General features: G+C 41.7%; 1 protein-coding gene across 2 annotated transcripts in view; it reads right to left on the bottom strand.

Moving 5' to 3' along the window:
• The window catches only part of EGFLAM (EGF like, fibronectin type III and laminin G domains), a 100,861-nt gene continuing 76,004 nt past the window's right edge, over nucleotides 1-24,857 (bottom strand). Inside the window, exons 15-24 of one of the 2 annotated variants that reach the window (XM_054178567.1) lie at nucleotides 24,308-24,551; nucleotides 20,194-20,305; nucleotides 18,523-18,639; nucleotides 12,656-12,836; nucleotides 10,335-10,358; nucleotides 8,107-8,185; nucleotides 7,106-7,249; nucleotides 3,711-3,794; nucleotides 2,529-2,632; nucleotides 1-1,098 (exon numbers count right to left, since the gene is read on the bottom strand). In XM_054178567.1, the coding sequence (XP_054034542.1) occupies nucleotides 944-1,098; nucleotides 2,529-2,632; nucleotides 3,711-3,794; nucleotides 7,106-7,249; nucleotides 8,107-8,185; nucleotides 10,335-10,358; nucleotides 12,656-12,836; nucleotides 18,523-18,639; nucleotides 20,194-20,305; nucleotides 24,308-24,551 (1,244 nt within the window). In that variant the 3' untranslated portion in view covers nucleotides 1-943. The remainder of the gene's footprint in view (nucleotides 1,099-2,528; nucleotides 2,633-3,710; nucleotides 3,795-7,105; nucleotides 7,250-8,106; nucleotides 8,186-10,334; nucleotides 10,359-12,655; nucleotides 12,837-18,522; nucleotides 18,640-20,193; nucleotides 20,306-24,307; nucleotides 24,552-24,857) is intronic. The other variant, XM_054178568.1, reaches the window with a different exon arrangement.

Genomic DNA, 24,857 nt, shown 5'->3' with positions numbered 1-24,857 from the left:
AAGCTTTTGCTCTATTTTTTTTCCCCTTAATCTTTTAATCTGTTTAAGACAGGAAAACACAATAATGTACAATTTTGAACTGTCAAAATTTACAAAACAAAAAGATTAAGATTAAAAACTGGTCATAACTCACAAATATCCCCATCAAGACTGTAAAATACAGACATTGAGCTTCTCATATAACAAATTTAAACCACAGGTCACTGCTATTTTTAGGAAAGTGTGCAAAGGGCTAACTGTATAGGAGGTCTAAATGTTAAAAGTGATACCACTTAAGCAGGTCTGCTTCTGCTATAAAAAATATACAAGTATAAAATTACTTCTACAAAATTGGTTCATTGATTTTGTTGCTTGTAATACAAAAGTAGACTTCAAGATCTTTCCTTCTCAACAAACAACAGTATTTTTAAACCAGTCACTGTAGCTGTTATTTACACCAGACAAAACATAATTTAGCTAAATCAGAGAGTGGCATAGAGAACTACACACCCCAGCACATAAATCTGAATGCATAGATGCACTGCCTGATGGTGTATGTGCTGAAACAGTACAGTCATTGTACTACTGTAGGCTGGGATGAACACAGGTGTTAAGACTGCTTTCTTTGGTACTACAAAAGATAACCTAAATACCACAATACAGTCATTGAGCTACCCATAATGTCACACATTTTTTTTTGCCATTTGCATCAATGCACAACCTTTAGCATTTCTTAAACATTAAAGGGTAGAGGGGACACGTCCTACACAAAATACTCAGTTTAGTTTGGCCAGGAAAGGAGAGGAAAGGAGATATTTTGGGGTTTTTTTTGGTGTTTCCCTTTGGCTTTGCCATCTTCCCATATGGGAAACATGGGCTCATCATAGAGGGCTGTGAAGCCAGCTTGCACTCAGCCACACACACAAGCACAAGATGGGTCCTCAGCACCAGGATTCCTCTCTTGTCACTTGGTCCCACATGTGTTGATGTTCTTCCCGTCGGTGGCATCCTCCACAAGTGAGATGTGGTAGTCGGTTGAAAGTGTGAGGTGGGAGATGCAGCCCACCAGGCCCCTCATGTACTGCCTGTTCGTGTGCAGGGCTATTTCCTTCATGCCACCTGGGAGAAAGGCAGTGATGAGAAACTCTTCACCAGCATAGGTGTCTGCTCCTGCTTGGCAGACTGCACAGCCAGGAAAACTATTAGCATTCCCAGTGCACCTCAGAAGTGAATCTTAATTTACAGGTTGCTCCATGGTTTGTTTTTGTGTGTTGTTTTTTTTTTTTTAATACATCTTTTAAGGACTCAGAATTGCAGAGGGGAAAAAGCATGAGGTAATCATAGAATCACAAAATGGTCCAGGCTGGAAGGGACCTCCAAAGGTCATCTAGTCTGACCTCCCCACAGTCAGCAGGGACATCGCAACTAGATCAGGCTGCCCAGGGCTTTGTGGAGCCTCACCTTTGCTATCTCCAGGGAAGGGGCCTCAACCACCTCCCTGGGCAACCTGTTCCAGTGTTCCACTACCCTCATAGTAAACAACTTGTTCCTAACATCAATCTAAATCTGCCCTTCCCCAGCTGAAAGCCATTGCCCCTTATCCTGTCACTGCAGACCTTTGTAAACAGACTCTCCCCATCCTTCCTTCCTCTCCCCATCCCCCTTCAGGTAGTGGAAGGCTGCTGGTCCTCCTGTCCTCCTCTTCAGGCTGAACAACCCCAGATCTCTAAGGCTGTCTTCATAGCAGAGGTGCTCCAACCCCTTGGTCATTCTCATGGCCTGTTTTGGACACACTCCACAGGTCCATGTCCTTCCTATATTAAGGGCTCCAGACCTGCACACAGTACTCCAGATGAGGTCTCCCCAGAGCAAAGTGGCAGAACCACCTCTCTGGATCTGCTGGCAACATTTCTTTTGATGCAGCCCAGGATGTGAATGGCTTTCCGGGCTGCAAGCGCACACTGCCTGCTCATGCCCAGCACCATCGGCACCCCCAAGTCCTCTTCCTCAGGGCTGCTTTCTAACACTGTCTCCTCTAGTCTGTACTGATATCGAGGATTGTTCCGGCCCAGGTCCAGACCTCTGCACTTGCTCTTATCGAACCACATGAGGTTCACCAGGGCCCACCTCTCCAGTTTGCCCAGGTCCCTCTGGATGACATCTCATCCCTCTGGTGTATTGACAACACCACTCAGCTTGGTGATATAGTAGGATAGTAATTATTTATTCCAGAAAACGTAGCATCAGTAAAACCTGATAAAGCTTGTGCCCAGAGACCCAAAAAGGTGCAGGGTTTGTGGCTACCACTCACTTTATACAACTGCTGAATGTGCCACAGTGCACCCCAGGGTGCTGGTTCTTTCTCATACCAGTTCAGCCCAGTTTCACCAACAGAGGCCTCCCCACAGAAATCAAGCTCTAATGGACCAGAGGCTGCCCTCTGAAGTCTTCACCTTGAGATGGGACAGAGCAGGGATGCCCTGTCTTGCAGCCAGCATCACAAACACAGAAATATATCCGGGTCCTGACTATGAACGGTGAGCACTCACCTACATAGAGATCTCCATTGATGTTTAACTGCCTCATCTTTCCCGGGGATTTACCAGTCCTAGCACCATAATCATCCACAGTTACTTTGCCAGACTGTCCATCCCTGAAACAAAAAACGAATCACTCTCATGCATCCAGCATACAGTTAGGTTGGAGGAGGAGTAGCAGCAGCATCTCCCTCTCACTAGGACAGCAGGGCAACTCAATGCTCTGCAGGTTCACAGCAGACATTTGGGTCTGATGTTGAGAAGCCTCACAAACACCACTGTACTACAGCATTCCAGACCCTTCAAGGTGGGAGTTTTCAGGGCCTAAGGTGTCAGAGACTTGTGAAGGCCATGGAACACAATCATAGAAGAGAAAAAATGGGGGGGAAATTACATTGCACATCTAGGATAGAGGAGAGGATGAGCAGTTCTGATATGCTGCTAAAAATCAAATATAATATAAAAAGTAAGAAGCAAAAGCTTCCTTGTAAGGGAAGAAGCAGGCAAGCTAAGGTAAAACATATTTACAAGCAGTTTTGTTTTTTACCAGAGCTTTTAGAACACTGCCATTTCATACATGGTCAACAACTGCACTGAGAGAAGAGCTATTTGATGGTCATCTGCTTTCACTGAAATTTTGTAACAAGTTGTGCTAATATCAGACTGTGATTTCCAGGGAACCAACATCTCATCAGGAGAGGGACGTGTACTTTCTCTTCTGGGCACACTTGCCTCCCATGAGGTAATAAGTTATAAATAAGAGTTATATATTCAGTGCAAGATGTCTGCACCTCCTCCAAATAGAAAAAGTAGGCATACCCTGTTGGTGCTCCAGTGTTTGTGCCAACCCACAAAATGCTCAGTAGGGAATTTCAAAATGCAGACATTAAAGAAAATACTCTTAACCCCAATGGTATGGGTTTAATAGAATGTCTGTCATAGCCCCAGAATAGCCCTGCATGACTTTGGCAGCCTGCCTTGGGCTGTTCAGAGTTGGCACTGTCACCTCTAATACAGAAATCTTTGTTGTCCTGAAACAGTCAAGCTGCTAACTTAGGGAGTGCAACTCCTAAACAATGTCAGAGCATGAAGCCACAGTGATTCACACCTGACCACCATCAAGACACTCTAGTCAGCACCTTTAACAGCAAGGGTAGCTCTGAAACACCTCCCAGATGAAGCATGGGTGCTTACCGAACAGCCTTGACTCTGTGCCAGCGGCCGTCACTGAAAGAGCCATTCACCATGATGGAAGCAATGCCACTGCCCAAATTGTAGCTACAATTGGGAAAAAAAAATATTAGATTGTTACTGCCTCCCTTGGAAAGATCAGATGCATGCCAAATTGTTCAGATGCTCTTACTCTGAGGCACTCTGGGCCTCACTTGCTCAGTCCCCAAATCTCCCCTTATGGCTCAAATTCTGAGGTGACTGGTGGTATCATTTGGAAGCCCAGCAGCAATACACTTATTTTGCAAAGTCAGACTTATGGAGCTATGGGCAAAACTCCCTCCTTCCCAGATCAGTGAGCACCATCACTACCAACCCATGGGAGCAAGAAAAGGACTTCTGCATAGCAGTTCCGCTCTGAAACAGGAGGTTATGAAGGTCAGTGACTAAGAAATGCCTAATGCAAGAAAGAAATACGAGGACACAAATGCAGTTAATAAATAATTACAAGAGCAGATCTACAAATCATCTGAGTTATAGGAAAGCTAGAGACCTGTTATGTTAGAAAGGACAAAGTCTATTAAATAAATGCAGAAATGAGCATGACACTGCTTCTGTTGCAGCTCAGTTTATTTCTTTGTGTTCGATGCTACAAATATTACTCAGTAGACACAGCATCATCATATTTAAATTTTAGGCACCTTAATATCTGCGTCCCAGAAATTTGGGCTGACCTTCATGAAGGTGAAGTAATGCTACAACAAAGAGAGTCACTGGGTACACAGCTGCCTAAGTAAGCATAATGAATTAACTTAAGCTATCTTGCTGGCCTTCAGCCTCTACCGAGCTAGATAGATTAAAACAAACACTATTACTTCTTCAAATACAGCTGAACCTGGAATTAAGCTCCTGGCCAGGGCTAAGTACTTAAGAACAGCATGCTAAGTCATGAGCTGGCCAGAGCAATATGGTTGACTTAAATCTGATTCCTCCCTAGAGGTTTAAGTGAGTCTCAAACAAGCATTACCTTATACTCAGGATGCAGACACCAGTCTAGATCAAGAGATACAGGGGAATTCAGGTGTTTGGGATTGCACCTAAGTGTTAGATCTTTGGTTATAAAAATGAGATTTATATCCCTAATGACAGAGGATCCCCCACAACAGTGAGGTCATCTTTTACAGAAGCAGAGTGCAACAGAGAGTATTTACAGCAGCAGTTACAGTGTCCAGGGAACCTACTCTGCAAGGCCAGAGAAAATGGAGACGAAAAAAGTATGTTTTGAATTTCAAACTGGACCAGAGCACAGATACCTAATTTTGGGTTGCAGGAAAGTACTTCTGACCATTTCACAGCCTTGATACAATCCTGAGCTCACTTCTCAAAAGGTGGAAAAGTAGCATGAGAAATAGTCTTTCTGAAAGAAGATTTTTTGCTCTTTTCACCATCTTCTTCAGTGCTCTCTTTTCAGTACACAGGGATCTATGACAGTGTTACTTTGGGATCTTAATTTCCCACCTTCCTAAATGCATATGGAAGGTACAGATATTTCACTAAAAGTCATCTGTTTCAGACTAAAACCTATGTGTATTTTAATTTCTGGGGAAAGTAATAACCCTATTAAAAAGTCAGTGTGTCTAGAAAATCAACAGAATAGAACAGTGGCCACTTACTACCAGCCTCTCCCAAAGACATTTTAAACTAAGGAATTTTGCAAAGTTAATCACACAAACTCACATGGAGGGAAAAAAGCTTAAAAAAACCCCAACAAAACAAAACAACAAACAAACCAACCCCAGCCAACCAAATAAAAAACCCAAACAAAACAACAAACCACCAAAAAAAACACAAAACCAAAACACCAAAACAGCAACAATGCTTACAATACTGTAATTTAAACAGAAGTGTGTAACCTGTCTATGTGTCCACAGCAGCAAACAACAACCAGGTACATCAAGTAAAAGGTAGCTTCAAATTAGCACAAATTATTTAAAAAATCATTGTTATTTAATCAATATCATGTTATGCCTCAATCAATATGATGTTGTGTTTCACAACAATCCATAATAATGATGGAATTTCTAGTTTGTTGTTTCAGTATTTGTCTACCACAACCCAAAAGGGGATTGTGAGGAATGATAGGGCTTTCAAAAGTAAAAAGTTGCATGGAGTCTACCTAAGAATCTGCAAGGGAGAAAGAGATTCTGGAAAAAGAACCAAAGTTCTGCTTAATGTTTTCCAACACTTCTCAATTTCAGCTCTTCAACAGTTATATTACTTGTTTCTTGTTGTAAGTATACTGGTGATTCTGTGATTTCTCAAATAAGTAGTTCTGTTGATGGTGGCAGTAACAAAGCTTGAAAACAGCTAGGTGTGTGACCCTCAGTTTAGGAAGGATGTTGACTTACTGGAGTGTGTCCAAAGAAGGGCAACAAAGTTGGGGAGAGGCCTCGGAAACAAGCCCTATAAGGAAAGACTGAGGGAGCTGGGGTTACTTAGCCTGGAGAAGCGGAGACTCAGGGGTGACCTCATTGCTCTCCACAACTACTTTAAGGGAGGTTGTAGACAGGCAGAGGTTGGTCTCCTCTCTTGGGCAACCAGCACCAGAACAAGAGGACACCGTCTCAAGCTGTACCAGGGGAGCTTTAGGCTGGAGGTTAGGAAGAAGTTCTACACAGAGAGAGTGATTGCCCACTGGAATGGGCTGCCTGAGGAGGTGGTGGAGTCGCCATCACTGGAGGTGTTCAGGAGCAGACTTGATAGGGTGCTTGGTTGCATGGTTTAGTTGATTAGGTGGTGTTGGATGATAGGTTGGATGCAATGATCTTGAAGGTCTCTCCCAACCTGGTCTATTCTATTCTATTCTATTCTATTCTATTCTATTCTATTCTATTCTATTCTATTCTATTCTATTCTATTCTATTCTATTCCTATTCTACAGGATTGACTATTTCAGGGTTTGAGAAGGCAGGAGCCCTCCTCCCACATGCAATCTCCTTTGAAGAATGAGCCTGCAGTGAGAACAGAATTTAGCAGAGCTTTTCCTTGATCCATGCTCTCTCTGAGAAACCCTTCACCCATTCTGCTTAACTGAAATCACAAGTGTTTCAAAAATCATGGAGGGGAGTTACTGACAGTACTTTTACCCTCATAAGGTGACCGAGAAAATCACAGATTTCTTAAAAATGGTAGGGGGAGGGAGGAAGAGAGGGAGTGAGCAGGAGCAATGTAAAGCTTGGTTCACATTTACCTCTTCAAATCCCATCCTTTCCTGGACAACAATGGGTCCCATGCACAAAGTCTTGAGAATATAGCTGTCTCACACTATATCAAAGGATAAACATGCAGCAAGTGTTGTGGCAATTTCCTTGAGCCCTGTCTGTGCTGTCTGCAAGAAAAATAAAGGAGAAAAAGTTTACCTGAATATTAATGCTCCTTCTTGAAGGCCAAGAGAAATGAAATCACTGTTGTGTCGCATGGGACTGTCTCCCCTCCAAATCAAAAGGCCTTCCTTCATTGTGGTTTTGAACCTCATGAACACATTTGTTCTTGATCCTGACACCCTGTTTAAAGGTATAAAAAGGAAATAATAGTAAGCTTTTGAACTAGGACAGGCTTCATCAAAACAGAACAAAACAAAAAAATCCCAACATAAAAGATGATGCAGCGTTTCTTCTCCCTGGTCTTCTGGGCTATTGTCTTGCAACTCTGTTCTATTCTATGATAACTCTCTTGAATGATAAAACATGAGGAACTCTGGTTAGCATTCCCATTTCCAGCATTTTGGAGTAGCAGAATTGAACTTCTTCCAGAATCTTAAACACTATAGCTACTCAGTCACTCTACACAAATAAGAGAAAACCCAGTCTAACAAGCAAATTTTGAGAACATCCAGTAGATCTGGTGCTCACAGAAACACAAGCAGGGCAAATCAGAAAGTTCTGTTAGATGAGAGGTACTGAGCTGTATGTGAGGGTATTTGTGAATCCTCCTCTAAGCTAGTAGCTTAGTATTGAAACAACACACAATTCACTGGAATTTGTGCATCTTCAAGGGGTACAGAGCAGTAAAAGAAAAAAAAAAGGTGAGGACAACAATTTTAGTCTAAAGCAAGAACTAAAATCCTTCGTTTCCTTACAGATACAGGTCCTGTATTACTGTTCTTTGCTCTCTGAATGTGCCTACCTGTCCTCCACCACACCAGATATACAGTGTGCATTCTATTTCTCTACAAGTTGCAATATGGTCAGATATCATAACAAACTGAGCCATAAGAGTATGTGTAGAAAACACACTTTTCCCTGAAATTTAGAAATATGGCAAGTACAGTTTAAAACATCTAAATACAACAGCCTCATGCATAAGGCTCCTAGCACTATAATGGCTAACAGAGTATTCATATTCACAGGAGAAACATTACCTTTTTAATATATCTGGATTATCATATGTGAGGTAACTACGACCAATAAATTGTGGGACTTCAATGGCTTCTGTAATGGCTGAAAAGTAAATAAAGATGAGGTCAGATAGCAGACACAGAAATAGATGCAAAGGTAAAACCAGACAAAGCTGTTTTGTTGATTTATTTCCTGCATTGACAGATGCTTGTTGGTGGCACAAGACTGAGCTGGACTCACACTGGTTTACAAAAAGGCATCACCAGTTGCTACTTAGATGCAGGGGCAGTAGCTGAGATAGTTTAAGCTGTGGTCAGCTGCTCTTCTTCCAGCCTTCATGTCACATGCCTAATGTACTTCTCCACATAAATGTTAGCGCTGGAAAATATGAAGTACTGGCAAAAAAACATTGCACGTTTTATTTTTATGTCTGTTTCCACATTCTCTGATTCTCCATGTGGTTCAAGGCAACTCCTGCCAAAGCTTATGCATTATCCACCTTTTGCTCTTAAGTTTAAGGAACTCCTCCCTGGTTCCTAATGCAGCATCATGTGCTAGGACCTCTGACTCCTGCAAAGCAAAGCTGGGAGGAAGCACATGTGGCCTCCCCACTTTCTCTTCTTTTATATGTGACTTCACACATAGAGTCTACTGCTCAATCAGGGCTCATCTCTGGGGTGCAGTGTCAGGGGAGGCTATCTCCAGAGAGGACATACAAGGGTGCACCTATTAGTCCATATGGACTATCAAAAGCAACTGAAACTACACTGAAGACTGTAGGACAGAGGCTGCAAAATCTTTTGGTGTGTGCATTCAACATGCTACAGTCCTGCCTTGAAAGGTGTTTTGCTTGGCGGTCATCAATATCCCCCCCACAGCATTTCTTATTTCTCCAGGGAAAGCCTCTGGTACAACTGTGGTATACTGCTGCTGGGACAACAGCAGCACAGATTGCAGCTAGGCCTGGAGTTGCTGTACTGCTGGCCACGGAGAAAATTTTGGCGAAATAGCTCTTGTGTGTGATATACATTACTGAACATCCCTCATACACAGGCTTTGGATGGCCATGAGCACTGGCCTTAACAGATTTTATTTCAAGTGAACATCTTAAAGTTTGCTGATGATCTCTTATAACTGACAGATACCTTAATACAAGCCAGTTTTACAAATTCCTTTACATAGCTGCCTTCATCCTATTTTCCTCCTGAGAATTAGTTCCTTCAACCTACAGCTAATCCTATCCATGTCAACTTCAGTCTTTTCAGAGCAGGGCTGCTTGACTTCTTTAAGCAAAGCAGAGACTGGCTGCACTTTAAGAGCTCACTGTAATATATATATATATATAACAATTGGCAGCCAACGACAGCAATGTGAAATTTAGCTTTAAGTGCCAAGACTGAGAATTTTAGGTAGTGAGAAACACCTATTTTCATCTGTAGTGAAATCAGGAAAGTTGCCTAATGTGTCTAAAGAAACAACCACAGTTAGTCACAGACTGTGACCTGCCATCATTGTTGGAAGATTGCAAAAGACAGACTCCTTGCCAGGTCTGACTCTTTCTGCACTGGGCTGCCTCTAGCATGGTGGATGGCAGCAGAGTGTGAAAGAAGCCCATATTTCCCCATCACATCCCATTCTGGCAATAGAGCCCTGTTCTTGCCTTGAACAGGGGAATGTGCCCATACCATGCAGCAGCCCTTACTCTTGTGCTCTGATTTCCTCTACAGAGATTTATGAGCATTTACCTCTTGCTCTTCGGTATGCTTTTCACCTGCTGCACTGAATCTGACCACAGAAAATCAAGGGAATATTAGCAGTACCCTTGGATGCATGGAGGATCTTTGCAACTGCAACAAGGCCATTAATGTGATCTAGGACCAAATACCTTCACTATCTGCTCATCACAAGCTGGCAAACATGGACCAAAGCTCTCATGACAAGTAGGAGTGAGCTCTGACCTGCAGTACAGCCTAAAGTAGCACCTGCACCAAAGTGCTCAGTTGGCTTCCTGTCCCTGACGCTTTGTGGATACAGCAACACTGTACAGACACTGCTTCACACTTGGCAGGTGCTATGGATGCATTTATAGTAAAACAGGACAAGTTTTAAGGAAGTACTATATAATCCCAGAAAATGTCTTGGCTTATTGACAGAAGCTTGCCCGGCTTAATGGAAATCCAGCGATCAGCTTGCTAGAGCAGATAAAGATGCACAATGACAGAGCAGTTTTCACATCATTTGCAGTACTTACTGTTTAGGCAGTAGCTTCCACACTCTGCAGTGAGTCAGCACAAAACAAAACAAGAACATTCTGGTTTTATTTTGCTATAGCATTAAAAAAAAATCTCTCCTTTATCCAATTTCACGCCCACCTTTCTGCAAATGCATTATCTGTGCTTCCCATTTGCATAAGCAACTACAATCACCTATGAAGGCAGCAGACTTGTATTATTGCTTTGCCCGAAGTATTTATATTTGCCTGCTCAAAATACACAAAGGTGCAAGACAGGCACAGGCAGGACCAGGACCAAGCCCCTCTGCTAGCTTCAGTTTTCAAATCCCAGTGACTCATCATGGGTTACCCAAGGATCAGCTCTAATCAGAGGAAAGCAACAGCTTGCTATTCTAAATCATCTTGTGATTAAGTACAAAAATATCTTTAACATTCCCCATATCTTGGACAGAAGGTGTAACACCTAGCAATGCCACCAGAAACTACTGAATCCTCAGTGAATGACCCATTACAATATAAATTAATATCTCATATACCTCATAACAGCATAATTTGAATTTTATAAGTCTCATGTACAGTTCTGGAGAATCAGATGCAGGACCTTACAAGAACTTTGTTTCTTTGGGGTGTGGAGTTACAGCAGCCCACCATCAAGCAGTATGGAGATGGCACCTTCAGCCTCTCACATACCAGCTGAGTGCACTAACAAAAGCACTGTTCTGAAATAGAACACACGGGAGCATCTTGTCTTAGTTCTGCCTACACCCTGCTGAGCAGGCACAGGTAAGGATTATTTTGAGAAATCTATTCCAGGTTTAATAAGGATGTCGTGGACTGAGGTTCAGGAGGGATCTCCATGTTCCCTGCACATCCATCAGGAAAAACGTGAATCTGCACGAGCGCAGAGGGTCTGAGCAGCACCTGAACTGCAGCCACAGGAAGCAAGAATGGAAGCAAGCATCTTGTGCTTTAGGACATCCTTAAACATGAATTAAGGTTGGATACACATGGGAAATTACACCCAGAATCCAGCCTAAATCAAAGGCACAAGTCACTTCAAACTGTCCCTGGAAGGCTGGATGCACATTCAGGTTACAAGGAGGAAAATGGTGGTATGCCAGCCAAGCAGCTGCACTGCCCATGCCACTAGGCAGGTGTACTGGCAGGCTGCCAGGCACACTGCTTTCAGAGCTTAGCATAGGTCAGAAATAGATGAGTGGTGAGGAATTGTGGCCTGGGCTATGCCCAGAAGCTCACTGAATGAGCAGTCACACACCCAAGGTGCACAGCATTCACTTGCCTTGGCTCTCCCTGGAGACCTAGGTACTGCTACAGATGCTATCTTGAAGTCAGGAGTTTAACAACCTGCACATGCCTAGAAAACCAAAATCACAGTTCCCCCTCCTTCCCACAGAGAATGACATTGCTTCAATTATTAGTTAGACCACAACAATTTAAGAGAAGGGGTTTCTTGCATTGTATTTTAATTTTTTATGTTCTGAGATACTGCCATTTTTGGAAGAAAAGGCCAATTACTCACAATTTAGCCAAAACCAGTGACTTTGAAGTTTGTGCTTGTGAGAAATGAAAGAATGGGTGAAGGTAATAACGTCAGTCAGCTCTTTTGAACTGAGATTGTTGTTACATTTCTAAACCTTAGGAATGTTTCGAGATCAGGCATGACAAAAGGGAAACATCTCCATCTAGTGGAATAACCCTGCGCACATGTTCACTTTCATGCAATTTGAACACTTCCCCAAATCTAAGGTTTGAACTATTAAGAGTCGCTTGGTGGAAGGAAGAAAAATGTGCATCTGGGCAGATTTTCCTCCGTTGCGGTACTCATTGCCATAATAAGGTAGAGCTTGTACAGATGGTGGAACTATCATCAGAGTTGTCAGTGTCTGAAAAAGGGCTGGACCCTTCTGTACACAAGCACTGCATTTCTTGTGAGGCCTAGGGAGGATAAAATTACAAGTGTTATCAGTATTTGTGCTTCATGATGCAACAGGGAGCACGTTAGCAGAAATTCCCCCTTTATATAGCGTTGCATTATCAGGGAGGTGTATGAAGTGTTCCGTATTGACCATCACAAGCAATCAGATACAAGGCTGCTATCTAAGGATCATAGCTCTCTGCTGAGACAACAGTTACCACGGTCCTAAATAACAAAACAAATCCTTCCCTGGGTACACGAAATGTGCTTGGATGCAAAAGGAACTCTGGCTTTCAGGGTTTCTATTTCAAGGGATGTGTACAACAGCTGCTGTAGGTTCTAAATCTCTCTTAGTTTTTGTGATCAACTCCAAATGTCTGGATTGCAATGCAGCCATTGTTACCTTTTTGGCAATGCTGCCCATCAAAGCCCAGAGGACAGTCACATTCATAACTGTCCTTCTTGGGAACACAGGTGCCTCCATTTGCACATGGTGAGCTCACACAGGGGTGGGCAGCATTCACTAGGTTGATTCCAAAAGTGAAATCCCGTTTCACATCAATTGCTCGATCATTCAAGATAATCTGTGTATTAAAAAAGAGGGAAAGAGAGAAACATATGTTAAAAAATTCCACACTCCCAGTACTGCACTGCAGTCAGAAGACTTCTCTAAGAGACTTCAGAAAAAAGTAACCTTCAAAACTTGGCCAAGACTCTACTTCTAATGTGTGTTTTCCAGACACAGTGGAACAACTTACTCTGCTGCACACTCTGAGCCACTGAAGAAGAATTTCTTTTGTGTTTTGTGACACAACCTGAGGTAACCCCTATATGACATGAAACTGTGTGGACTTCACCAGTCTTGTGTTTGAACACTGCTGCAATGCTTTGCAGATGAGCTGTGAGCTCGGACAGTAAAATCAGACAAACACTGCTGAGGAAAAGCATTGCTGAGATGAGGAAGCTTCCAAGGAAATGAGTGTTGACAACAGAAATATTAAGCAGAACACTTTGATTTTCACATTTTCTGTTGCTTTTCAGTATTTCATCTTGCCTGAAAGATGATGAAGTAAAATGGATGAAAAGCATAATTAACAATTTCACAATTTCACAAAATTATTTGCATGTATACAAACTGTTAGAGATTTTTCCAGTGTGTCAGCAACATACGATCTCCAATATAAACAGACATTTGAATAATCTTAGCTGGGAGATGACATGATGGGTACAGCTTCTGATCACAGCTACATCAAAATAAGAAGTTCATTTACCCCCAAAAAATAAAAAATAAAAAATAAGACCAGAAGTGTTAACAGTGACACTTACTCTGGCTCCTGCAGAACTTAGATGATGGACATTAGGGGGTCCTAAGAGGAGATGGGGTTGCATCAAGCATATTTATTCTGTTTGAAAACTACAACATAAAAATATCCAGTCCTGTTGTAAAAAGAGACCATGGAAAACACCACTACCTTTTCAGTTTCTTTCTGACTGCACTCTTAAAAATATGCCTCTTATTTCTGTGCTTAAACTTACACTTAGCTTTCAGACACTGCTTCTCATTGTGTCTTTTTCTGCACCATTTCAGAGAATTCAAAGAAACCTCACCCTTATGTAGGAACTAGTAAACCACAATAAAAGCACTTCATAATGTTATCTGAGTAAATAAAATAGATTGAGATCTTAGGTCCTTTTATACACTGCATATTTTCTAGTATTTGGTGATGTTTGTAGCTCTAGTTCTTTACAACTCTCCAAAACCCTGCTATGTGTAAACACAGTAGTCAATACCATTCCAGTGTCAAAAAAACTGTCGATACTCTTCCTTAATATCCTATTCAGGCCTCAGAAGAGGCAAAACCACCTCCCAGACTGAATCACAGAAGTAAAGGCTTACACTCAGCATTTCCTAATCCTTATCAGTGCCTCTGTGCTTTGGGATACAACCCTCAACTTGTAAATTGTTAACTGCCAATAGGCTCCTTATCTTGTACTCTGTAATATCTGTATTTGGCCAAGCCCACCTTTCCAGTGATGTTTGTGACCAACCTGTTCCCATCACTATTGCACACTTCCCCAGTTTTCTTGAACTCCCATGTTCCCTCAGACAGCTGACAAAGATAGTTAAAAATGTTGGACCAAGTGACAAAGGCATTTACACTGAATTGTAATTACCTTTCTGTTCCTGAGCCATTGCATTACTAGAGATTTTTCCCTTATTAAGTAAATTGGATGCAATAATTCACTAATTTAAAACTCTGAGGATTCAGCACCAGCCTTTCAGCTTATCCAGATTACTTAAGTATGCCTAGGGAGAGAAACGCTGTTTCTGATTGAACTAAGACTTACCTACTAACACTTACCAAGAATTCACAGATCTATTCTCCAGAAGAGAAGTACACCCATGCACAGCTGACCCCACTGAAACATCATCCCTGGTATCTGCCCACAATGAAAAATACCTCCTCCATTCATATGCCCCATATAAAACTAAGTGGGAAAGGTAGTGAGTTAGGTAACTGCTGTGTGATGTAAGAATACACTGGCTGGACTCACTGGCTTAGCAATAAGGTCTTGACCATGGGGGTAGTGGAACACTGGAACAAGTTGCCCAGGGAGGTAGTGGAGACCACATTCCTGGAGATATTCAAGATGAGGCTCAGCAAGGCTCTGGCCAACCTGGTCTTGTTGAGGATGCCCCTGCTTACAGCAGAGAAGGCTGGACAAAACAACCTTTGGAGGTGCCTTCCAAACCATTCTATGATTCTACAATTCTATCCACTTTAATTTCCACCTCCTTTATCACTCATTGTATTGGTTAAATCGGATTTTTATCTGCCTCATTGTGCAAACACTGAAGTATTTGAGCATTTCTTCTGTTCATTTATTCGTATATGATGCTACAGGGCACTAGCAGGAATCTACTCTTGACATAGCTTTGTGCATCATTCTGAACTTAGAAACACAGAATCATTTAAGCCAGAAATTACTTGTCAAATCATCAAGTCCAACCATTATCTAACTATACCAAGTGTGGTTTAAAACTGTTTCCCTTAGCACCACATTTATGCATCTTTTAAACACCTCCAGGGATTTTGACACAAACAAATTTGGACACAATCCCAGGGGTGCCTATTACAGCATTTGACAACCCTTTCAGTGAAGAAATTTCTTACAATATCCAATCTAAACCTCCCATGGTGCAACTTGAGACCATTTAATCTTGTCCTAATGTTAGTTACTTGGGAGACCAACCTCTTTCTCACTACAACCTTCTTTCAGGTAGTTTTAGAGAGCAATTATGTCTCCCCTTAGTCTCCTCTTCTCCAGACTAATACCAGTTCTCTCAGCTGCTCATCATAAGATTTGTTCTCCAGACCTCACACCAGATTTGTTGTCTTTCTCTGGACTCGCTCCAGAAAGCCAGTGCATTCCTTGTAGTAAGTGCTCCCAAAACAGAGTGAACTGTCAGCAAGTTTGCCAATGACACAAAACTGGGTGGACTGGGTGACACACCTGAGGGCTGTGCTGCCATTCGGCAAGACCTGGACAGGTTGGAGAGTTGGTCAGGGAGAAATTTAATTAACAAGGGCATGCATAGAGTCTTGCATCTGAGAAAGAACAGCCCTAGGTACCAGTATAGGCTGGGGGCTGATCTGTTGGAGAGCAGCTCTGGGAAAAAGGGCCTGGGAGTTCTGGTGGACAAAAGAGTATCATTAGCCAGCAATGTGCCCTCGTGGCCAAGAAGGTAACAGCATTCTGGGGTGTTTAAGAAGAGGTGTGGACAGTATGTAAAGAGAGGTTCTCCTCCTCCTCTACTCTGCCCTAGTGAGGCCACATCTGGAATATTGTGTCCAGTTCAGAGCTCCTCAGTGCAAGGACAGGGAACTGCTTGAAAGAGTCCAGCACAGATTCACAAAGATAATAAAAGGAGTGGAACATCTTCCTTATGAGGAAAGGCTGAAGGAGCTGAGTTTGTCTAGCTCGGAGGAGACTGGGAGGTGAACTCATTAGTGTTTATAAATTGGTGAAGGGCAAGTGTCAGGAGGATAGAGTCAGCCTCCTCTCAGTGATGTCAATGATAGGACAAAGGGCAATGGGTGCAAGCTGGAGCATAGGTGATTCCATGAGAACACATGGAAAAACTTTTTCACTGGGAGGGTGACAAAACACTGTATCAGGCTGCCTAGAGAGGTTGTGGAATCCCTTCACTGGAGACTTTCAAAACCTGCCTGATTGTGTGACCTGCTATAGGTGATCCTGCTCCAGCAGTGGGGTTGGACTGGATGATCTTTAGAGGTCCCTTCCAACTCCTAACCTTCCATGATTCTGTGAAAACTGATCATACCACTCAAGAGGTGGCCTCCCCAGTGCTGAATACTGGGGAACAATCATTTCCCTCATCCTGATTGTCACACTATTCCTGAGACAGGCCAGGATGCTGTTGGCTTTCTTGGCCATCTGAGTACACTGCTGGCTCACAGTCACCTGGCTGTCCACCAAGACTCCCAGGTCCTTTTCCACCAGGCAGCTTCCCAGTCATTCTTCCCCAAACCTCTAGTGTTGCATTGGGTTGGTGTGACCCATACAGCAGGACCTGGCACTTGGTCTTGTTGAATTTCATACAGCTGGCTTCAGCCTATCAATCCAGGCTGTCCAGGTCCTTCTACAAAGCAATCCTCTCCTCAAGGAGATCAGCAGTCCCTCCCAGTTTAATGTTTGCAAACTTACTGAAAGTGCACCCAATCTCTTCATCAGATCATTGATAAAGCTATTAAAGAGGGCTGACCCCAGTACTGAGCCCTGGTGACTGGTCATGAACTAGATAACTCCATTCACCATCATTCTTTGACACCAGCCATCCAATCAGTGTTTGACTCAATGATGTGCCATAGAATCACAGAATCATTAAGGTTGGGAAAGACTTGTCAGATCATAGAATCATATAATTGTGAGGGTTGGAAGGGATCTCAAGGATCTTCCAGTTCCAACCCCACAGCCATGGGCAACGACACCTCCACACTGCTGCTCAGAGCCACATCCAGCCTGGCTTTAAGAAACCTCCAAGGATCATAAAGTCCAACCATCAACCCAACACTACCATGCCCACTAAAACATGTCCCAAAGTGAAATGCCTACACATTTTTTTAACACCTCCAGGGATGGTGACTCAGGTAGATGCAGAGAGCAATAAGGTCTCCCCTTAGAATCCTCTTCTCCAGACTAAACAATCCCAGTTGTCTCAGTCGCTCCTCATCAGACTTGTTTTCCAGACACCTCAACAGCTTTGCTGCCTTTCTCTGGACCTGCTCCAGCACTTCAATGTCCTTTTAGCGAGAAGCTCAAAACTCAACACAGTACTCAAGGTGTGGCTTCAATAGCACTGAGTACAAGGGGACTATCACTTCTCTGGTCCTACTGGCCGCACTATTAACGACAGAGGCCAGGATGCTGCTGGCCTTCTTGGCCACCTGAGCACATTGCTGGCTTATGTTCAACTGGACATTAACCACTACCCCAGTACTTTTCTGCTGGGCAGTTTTCCAGCCAAGCTTCTATAAGCCTGTAGCATTATGTGGAGTTGTTGTCACCCAAGTGCAGGATTCAGAACCTGGCTTTGCTGAACCTCATACAATTGCCTTTGGCCCACTGATACAGCCTGCCCAGATTCAATCCCACCCAAGCCACTTTCTCCAGGAGTATGCTGTGTCAAACACTTTAATAAAGTTCAGGTAAACACTCACAGCCTTTCTCTCATGCACTAAGCAGATCATCTTGTCATAGAAGGAGATCAGGATCATCACTAAGGCCCTGTCCTTCATGGACCAGTGCTGACTGGGCCTGATCTCCTGGCTGTCCTGCACCTGCTACACAATGGCACTCAGTATGACCTGCTCCACGACCTTCCCTGGCACTGTGGTCAGACTGACAGGTCCTCCTTCTGGATCTTTTTGTAGATGGACATCACATTTACCAAACACCAGTGAACTGGAACCTCCCCAGTTAGCCAGGACTGCTGGTAAATGATCTCATGTGGTTTCTGATCACTTACTGGTATAGTATGGAATGTAACAGGGAGACTGGTAGTGATAATACATAATGGTATTAAAGTCAGAATGGCTTGTGACTGTGAAATATGTTTAAGAACTTTGCCATGAGTTGTAGGATTCTTTCAAAAACTGCCAGTGCTATAACAACAGGTTTGCACCTACAGCATGCACAGGATGAGAGGAAAACATCTGCTTCCAGTGTATTTCTCTGGGCATGTACCTTTTGGATGCTCCCGCTGAAGGGTCTCAGGATCCCAGAATTCTTCTTCACAGCATCATAACTAGGGACTCCACCAATAAATATTTCAGAGCTGCACTTAATTTGAGTGAAAGCCCCCTGTGACAATCATAAGAATAATATTTTATTAGAGTAGCTGGAACCATGCTTATATCTTCTCGTTAGCCAATACTAAATATTATATCTTACTTTAATGTCTTTTTACTTCTGTTAATTAGATTTCTTTGCAAAACTCTCTCAAAAATGCCAGTGTAAGACACTTTCTCCTGACTGTGCTTTATCTTAATCAGAATTAGCTGAAAATTTTCAAACATTTTGAAATAGAGATACTGAAGAGAGAGAGAAAGGTGACAGACTTGTGATTTCTAACTGTCCGTCTAGTAATATTTTAATGACTTGAGGGACACTGATGTAAATATAGCACAAGAATGAGGTTCACAAAGTTTACATCATAACAAACCACACAACAGAGACTCATTTAATGTTTTCAACATCTGAAAAAGATAACCCACAGCAAGTTAAGGGGCTAAATGAAAGAAAGATTGAGTTAGTATTAATCAATTAGTAGCAGTAGCAGTTGTTCAGGGTACCTGATGGGACTAGTTAGGATCCTGGAGTGACCTGAAAGATGTTTACCACCTAAGGACAGGATAACCCTGTAATTCCAGTTCAGCAGACACTCCTGTAATTATTTTTATTTTCATTTTTTGGTATTTCACAGCCAATCTCCTTTTGCAGCTGCACTGCAGCACTTTTAGAGAAAAAATGAGTCTTCATCTTGACCCATAGGTCTAAAGAAGTCTCAACTGCTCTGTTTCCCTCTCAATCTGTTTCTTGACAGAGATCTGCAATTTCAATGTATTTACATTTTTGAAGAAAGGTCTAAGCTTTAAATAGTTTCCCAGTTTACAGAAAAATCTGCACATACTTCTGCTAACTGAATATGGAGTCTGGTTTTCTGGGTATTCTTTGCCACTAGGAAATAATAGAAGACATTGTCTAAACAGTTCTTGCCTCGGGTTCTTGGGATAAAAAAATACCAGTGAATGCATTTGAGTGCTTAGAGTGACTACCCAGCCCAGTACAGGCAAAATTTCACCTTATTACAATTGACTCACCATGACCTCTTGGTGATTGAAGGACAAAATGCAAGTCATCAACTGTCTGAGTATTCCAGGCCTTGATATGTCCTGAAAATTACTTTTGTGAGGAGTAGACAAAGAAACAATTCTCCTTTGGCCTACTTTTCCAGTACAATATTCAGAGCAAGGAAAACGTGAGCCTCTGTGCGCATAATACTCAGTATCATGCTTCTCCAGATGATGCAGTGCACATGCTCATCTGACTTAGCCACAATCCCTAAGTACCAAGAAAGGAACCTCAAGAACGTGTGTGAACCAAGCACAAAACTGTGAGTCTAGTTACACAGCAAAAGCAGATAAGGTTGTACTTCAGCTGCCTTTGCAAGAATCATTGTCTTCAGAGGGATGAATTCACATGTGAATTCCCAGTTCCAAAGTTAAGGAAAGCACATCCCTAACACATATACTGTTTTAAGCTTACAAGAACTTTGAGAGCACCCTGTGTAGTTTACCATGCAAACATTTCATAATTTAACAGCTCTATTCATGACAGGCCATGTTGTGTGCTTACCTCTGCCATCCCTTCCACTGGCTTTTGTTTGTCCACTTGTAGGATACCATTCTTTGCTGTGCGAGACACTCGCAACTCATGCCATTGACCCAGACTGACAGGTTCTTCACTCCTGTTTCAAAAGGAACAAAAACTGCAAGTATTTTATGCTTCTGCCTTTCTGATATTTTTTAATACTGTGATGTTGAAAAAATCATATCCTCTGGGATGATTTGCTAAAACAAAACTAAAAATAACTCACTGTTTCTTTCTTTATAAGCACTCTACTTCTATTTATAAATTAAATGTTTCTGTGATTGGCATGCGTTTCATCTACCTCTGAGCTAACTTTTATGCTCAGCCATTTATAACACATGAAGACAAATTTTTGTCTCAGGTGTACATCCTCATTTCACAATGACATCAGCCTTGAGATAAAGCTTCCCACTTAATGCTCAATCTAGTCCCACATTCTTTGTCATCTTCTAAAACAAAACTGCTTTGTGTTGGCTTGTCAGGTCTATTTATGCAGCCTGTTACAGTGACGCATATTTGGCCTGTCTGCCATACATTAAGGGGAAGTAACTAAAATGTGATCTTAATGATGTGATGAGATCCTGCCTAGGAACAATTATCCCCAGTTGTGCAAAGAATCTACCAGTCTCAAAGGAAGCATTTAAAAATTTCTCATGCAATCTATATTAGTTGAGCACTAACACAAATGGCAGCCTATATAAAGGGCAAAACCACAACTGCCTTTATAAGTTCCACAGAAATTTGTATCTTTATTTCAAATGTCACTTGACACTAGTTAAAGTAGTTTATGTCTAAATGCTATCTTGCAGCCTGTCCTCTAGGAACAACAAAAACCTGTGTTTGATTCAATGGTCAATCAGAAATTGTGTTATCTAGGACACCTGAATACCTTCTAATTTTCAGTGAAAAAATACCAAATTGTCTGAGTGAAATAATGTTTTGCATTTTTATGATACTTACATATAAAAATGAAAGAAAGTTGCATTTAAAAATGAAGGAACTGGAAAAAAAAATTATTTTAAATAGTAATCAACAATGACTCAATGCTAATTTAAAAATGTGAAAACAACAGTTCACTGTTTTGGTTTTTTCCTAAACAGTCAACTATTTGGACAATGTTGGTAATATTACTTTGATTTGAGTCAGGAAATCTCCATTAGAAATATATAACTTTTCTTACATAATAGCATTTAGGGTTTAACTGCTTCAGGTAAATCAATAAGTAACAAAACATGATCACCTTGAATAAGTCAGTTTATACATATATAGAAACCAGATAGGTTTAGGTAACTACTAAGTGGCAATATATGCATTTTATCTCCTCTTCTGATTAGCTTATCTTCCTGCTCTTGCTAGCTTTAACTACAATTAAGGATGATTAGGCTTTATAGAGTCATCACTTTAGAGCTGCCACCCGTTTCTTGGATCCACAGGCTTTTAGAAACCAGTACGTTTGCTGCAGCCATTTTGAGTACTTCTGGCTCTTCATATGCTGTGGGGTTAACAATTACTTTTCCTCATGTAAACTAAACCTTAAAAAAAACCCAAATGATGATGATCCCAGTCCTGCAAATAACAAATCCTCACCAGAGATATCCTGATAAATAGCTCCAGTTCTGCATCCACCTGCCCACTTGACATCCCTGATCACTCCTGTGCACATTGTGCTTCTTCCACCCCAGGACACCACTGACAAAACTCAAGCTTCAATAGTGTTAACTTTTCAACTGGTCTCCTGATATACATAAATGAGCTTGGCTCATCCTGTTCTATGGAAGAGATAGGCAGGATGAGCAGAGCTGAATGCCTGTTTAGGAAAAAGGATAGGTATGAACTGGTATAATGAAGATCAAGAAGGCTATTAATTAAGCAGACATGAAAAACAGGGAATCTATTTATCTTATTTAATCATTGACAGAGCTGGTGATAGGGTGCAAGTTGCACATGTTATCTAAAAAAGGAGCTGAACAGGACATACTGATGGCTTTCTACAAAGCCTGCTGAGTCTCTGCCATCACCTAGATAGCTCACTACACCCTTTTTTCTGTATTTCAAGTGACCCAAATACTCTCTTCTGCTTTCTAATAGAAAAGACCAGTTGCCAATTCAGGCACACGGCTGTGGCTCTTACCACATTTTACAAGCCTATATCTCAGTTAAACTTCAGCCCAAGGTGTTTTGAGGCACTACAGTATTCTTGGGTGGGAGAGGTGGAAATTATGCAACTATGTCTTATGTTTGCCAGTAATAGGAATTAGATGACTGTCATCAGCAAAAGATTGAGCGCTATTGTAAGAAGGGCCACTTTGGGTTGGAGCAAAGGTCTCTGACATCAGCTATTTCTGCCACTTTTCAGAAAGAGAATGAACAGGGCAAGTATGGAGTGATTCTTCCCTTGATATATCCTCTCAGCTTCTGGCAACTTGTTATTTAGCAATTTCCTGAGTCAAAGGCTGCATCTGTACAATTGTGTTTGATCTCTCTCAATGGAGCTTTATTCAAATATATCTTTTTTTTCTTTTTTTTAAATCTATTTATAGTTCTGGCATCTGCAACATGCTGTGACAATTAGTTTCCATAACTTATTTATATGCCATCTGAAAAAGAAAAAAGAGTCTTATTTTCTACTTTTGCTACATTCTGGGTTGCAGTTTCACTGGGCTCCTTCTAATTCTTCCATCTATTAAAAAAATACAGATTTACCACTCCTGATTTGTCTCCACGTCATTTGCAATTTAAAGATCTTTATCATACTTCTGAGTCTTGGTTTTCCAGTGTGAAGAGTCTCGACGTATTTATGGAAGCAGTTTCTTTCCCTCCCCTAGATACCAACACTACTCTTCATTTATTAATTTTTCCTAATTTATTCTGAAATTAAGTGACCAGAATGGCAGCAATTTTTCAAGGGTGCATTGTGTATTTTTGCAGAGACATTGTTCCTTATTCTGTTCTTAATAATTCTCTGCATTGTATTTACAGTCCTGTATTTGTCTCTAAGCAGTCAGCTGTGGCTTTCACAGAACTATCCATGATGACTCCAGCATCCTTTTCTGACAACACTAACTGTATCACCACAGCTGTGCATTGTTAGATTTGTGCATTATCTTGCTTCCCATGCAATTTCATCTCTTACTTTGTCATCTGAATGGGTTTGTTTGCCCGAGTCCTCATTCAGTGGAAATCAGTACATTTCTCCTAATTGCTCCATAGCCAAAATTCCTGATGTCCAGCTACAAGTAACATATAGTATACAAGACCTGCAGGCAGTGTACACATTTCGCCTAAGCTTTGTATAGATTATTTCTACATATGAGGTCAGACTGCCAGACTCTTGGGTCACTTGTAAGGTACTGAGTGCCTCTCTTTGGCCCGTTACCTTTTCAGAAGAACCCAGTGAACAGTTGCCCAGAGACCGGGAACTCAGTTACACAGACAGACAGAGAGCAGCCTTTTCTGAGGCATTTATTTCATTGATCCTATCCTAGACTTAATTTTAGGATGAGATTAATTATTTTCAGAAGGTCTGTCTTTGGGAGCCTGAGAGACCCATTTAGATCACATATTCATCTTTCAAAGTGCTTAAGTTAGGTATGTTGGGCATTAGCCTCAGATCCCCCAAAACCCAGAACTCTAAGGGAAGAGCTTGTATCTTCTTGTAACACCCCCAGCCCAACACTTACTCATTGAAACTGCAGAGCTGGGGGAAGGATGCCCACAAAAGGTCCAATATTGTGCTATCCAGCAACTAGATTTTTTGTAGCTACGTTTTTTTTTTTAATGTTAATGCATAAAATGTTTACAGAGCCCCTAATTAGCTATGGCACAATGTCATGAAGGCAGGAATGACATTCCAATACAGAAACAAAAGTAACATCTGCAATGAGATGATGGTGTGACACGGTAACACTGAAGCATAAACCTATGTAGGAAGAAAATCCTGTCCCCTTGAACGCAATTTTAGAGTTTCTGTGCTTTTATTTGAAGAAGAAGGCACTAGAGACTGGTGGGTTCCCACACTTTTTTATAGGCTATTACTCTTTCCAGCACTTCTTCTCTTGGGTGGCATTGCTGGAAGGGAAACACAAGGGGCACTGTTTACCTGATAACAGCTGTTCCTGAGCCACAGTCGAACCTGAACTCCACGTAACTAGCCACCATGATAATGGAGAGGAAGTCTTTGCTGTCTGTGTCATAACTGTACAAAAGGACACCAGTGTCTAAATCTGGACGAAAAGTCATCTCAAACTCCATGAAGGAAAGGTAATTCTGTGGTTCCAAGGGCCAGAATGTGCTAGCAAATGACTTTAAGGACTCGTTGAACTGAGGTATGGCCAACGTGAATGCTGGAAATTCAGAACACACAAGAAGGTAACTTGAGACTTGAAAGTAAGGGACTGACTCCTACCAAACAGTATCAATTTCCTTTGTCAGGTACTTATAGCTCACATTAAGAAAATCAACCTAAGAATTTAATTTGCCAATTTACTTTTTTTTTTTTTTTTAATCTGAGCCAAAATTGCATCCCTCCTTAATCCCTTCCATTTCCAGGGATATATTTGTATTATCAAGCTTTGTCCTTCTTTTCTTTAGTGACTCACTATCGAGGTTTTCAAGGCATCAACCATGCACACAATAGGTGGTGGCATAAA

The sequence above is a fragment of the Dryobates pubescens genome, chromosome Z, assembly GCF_014839835.1.
Source record: "Dryobates pubescens isolate bDryPub1 chromosome Z, bDryPub1.pri, whole genome shotgun sequence".
NCBI lineage: Eukaryota > Metazoa > Chordata > Aves > Piciformes > Picidae > Dryobates > Dryobates pubescens.
This window is presented reverse-complemented; position numbering and strand designations above follow the sequence as displayed.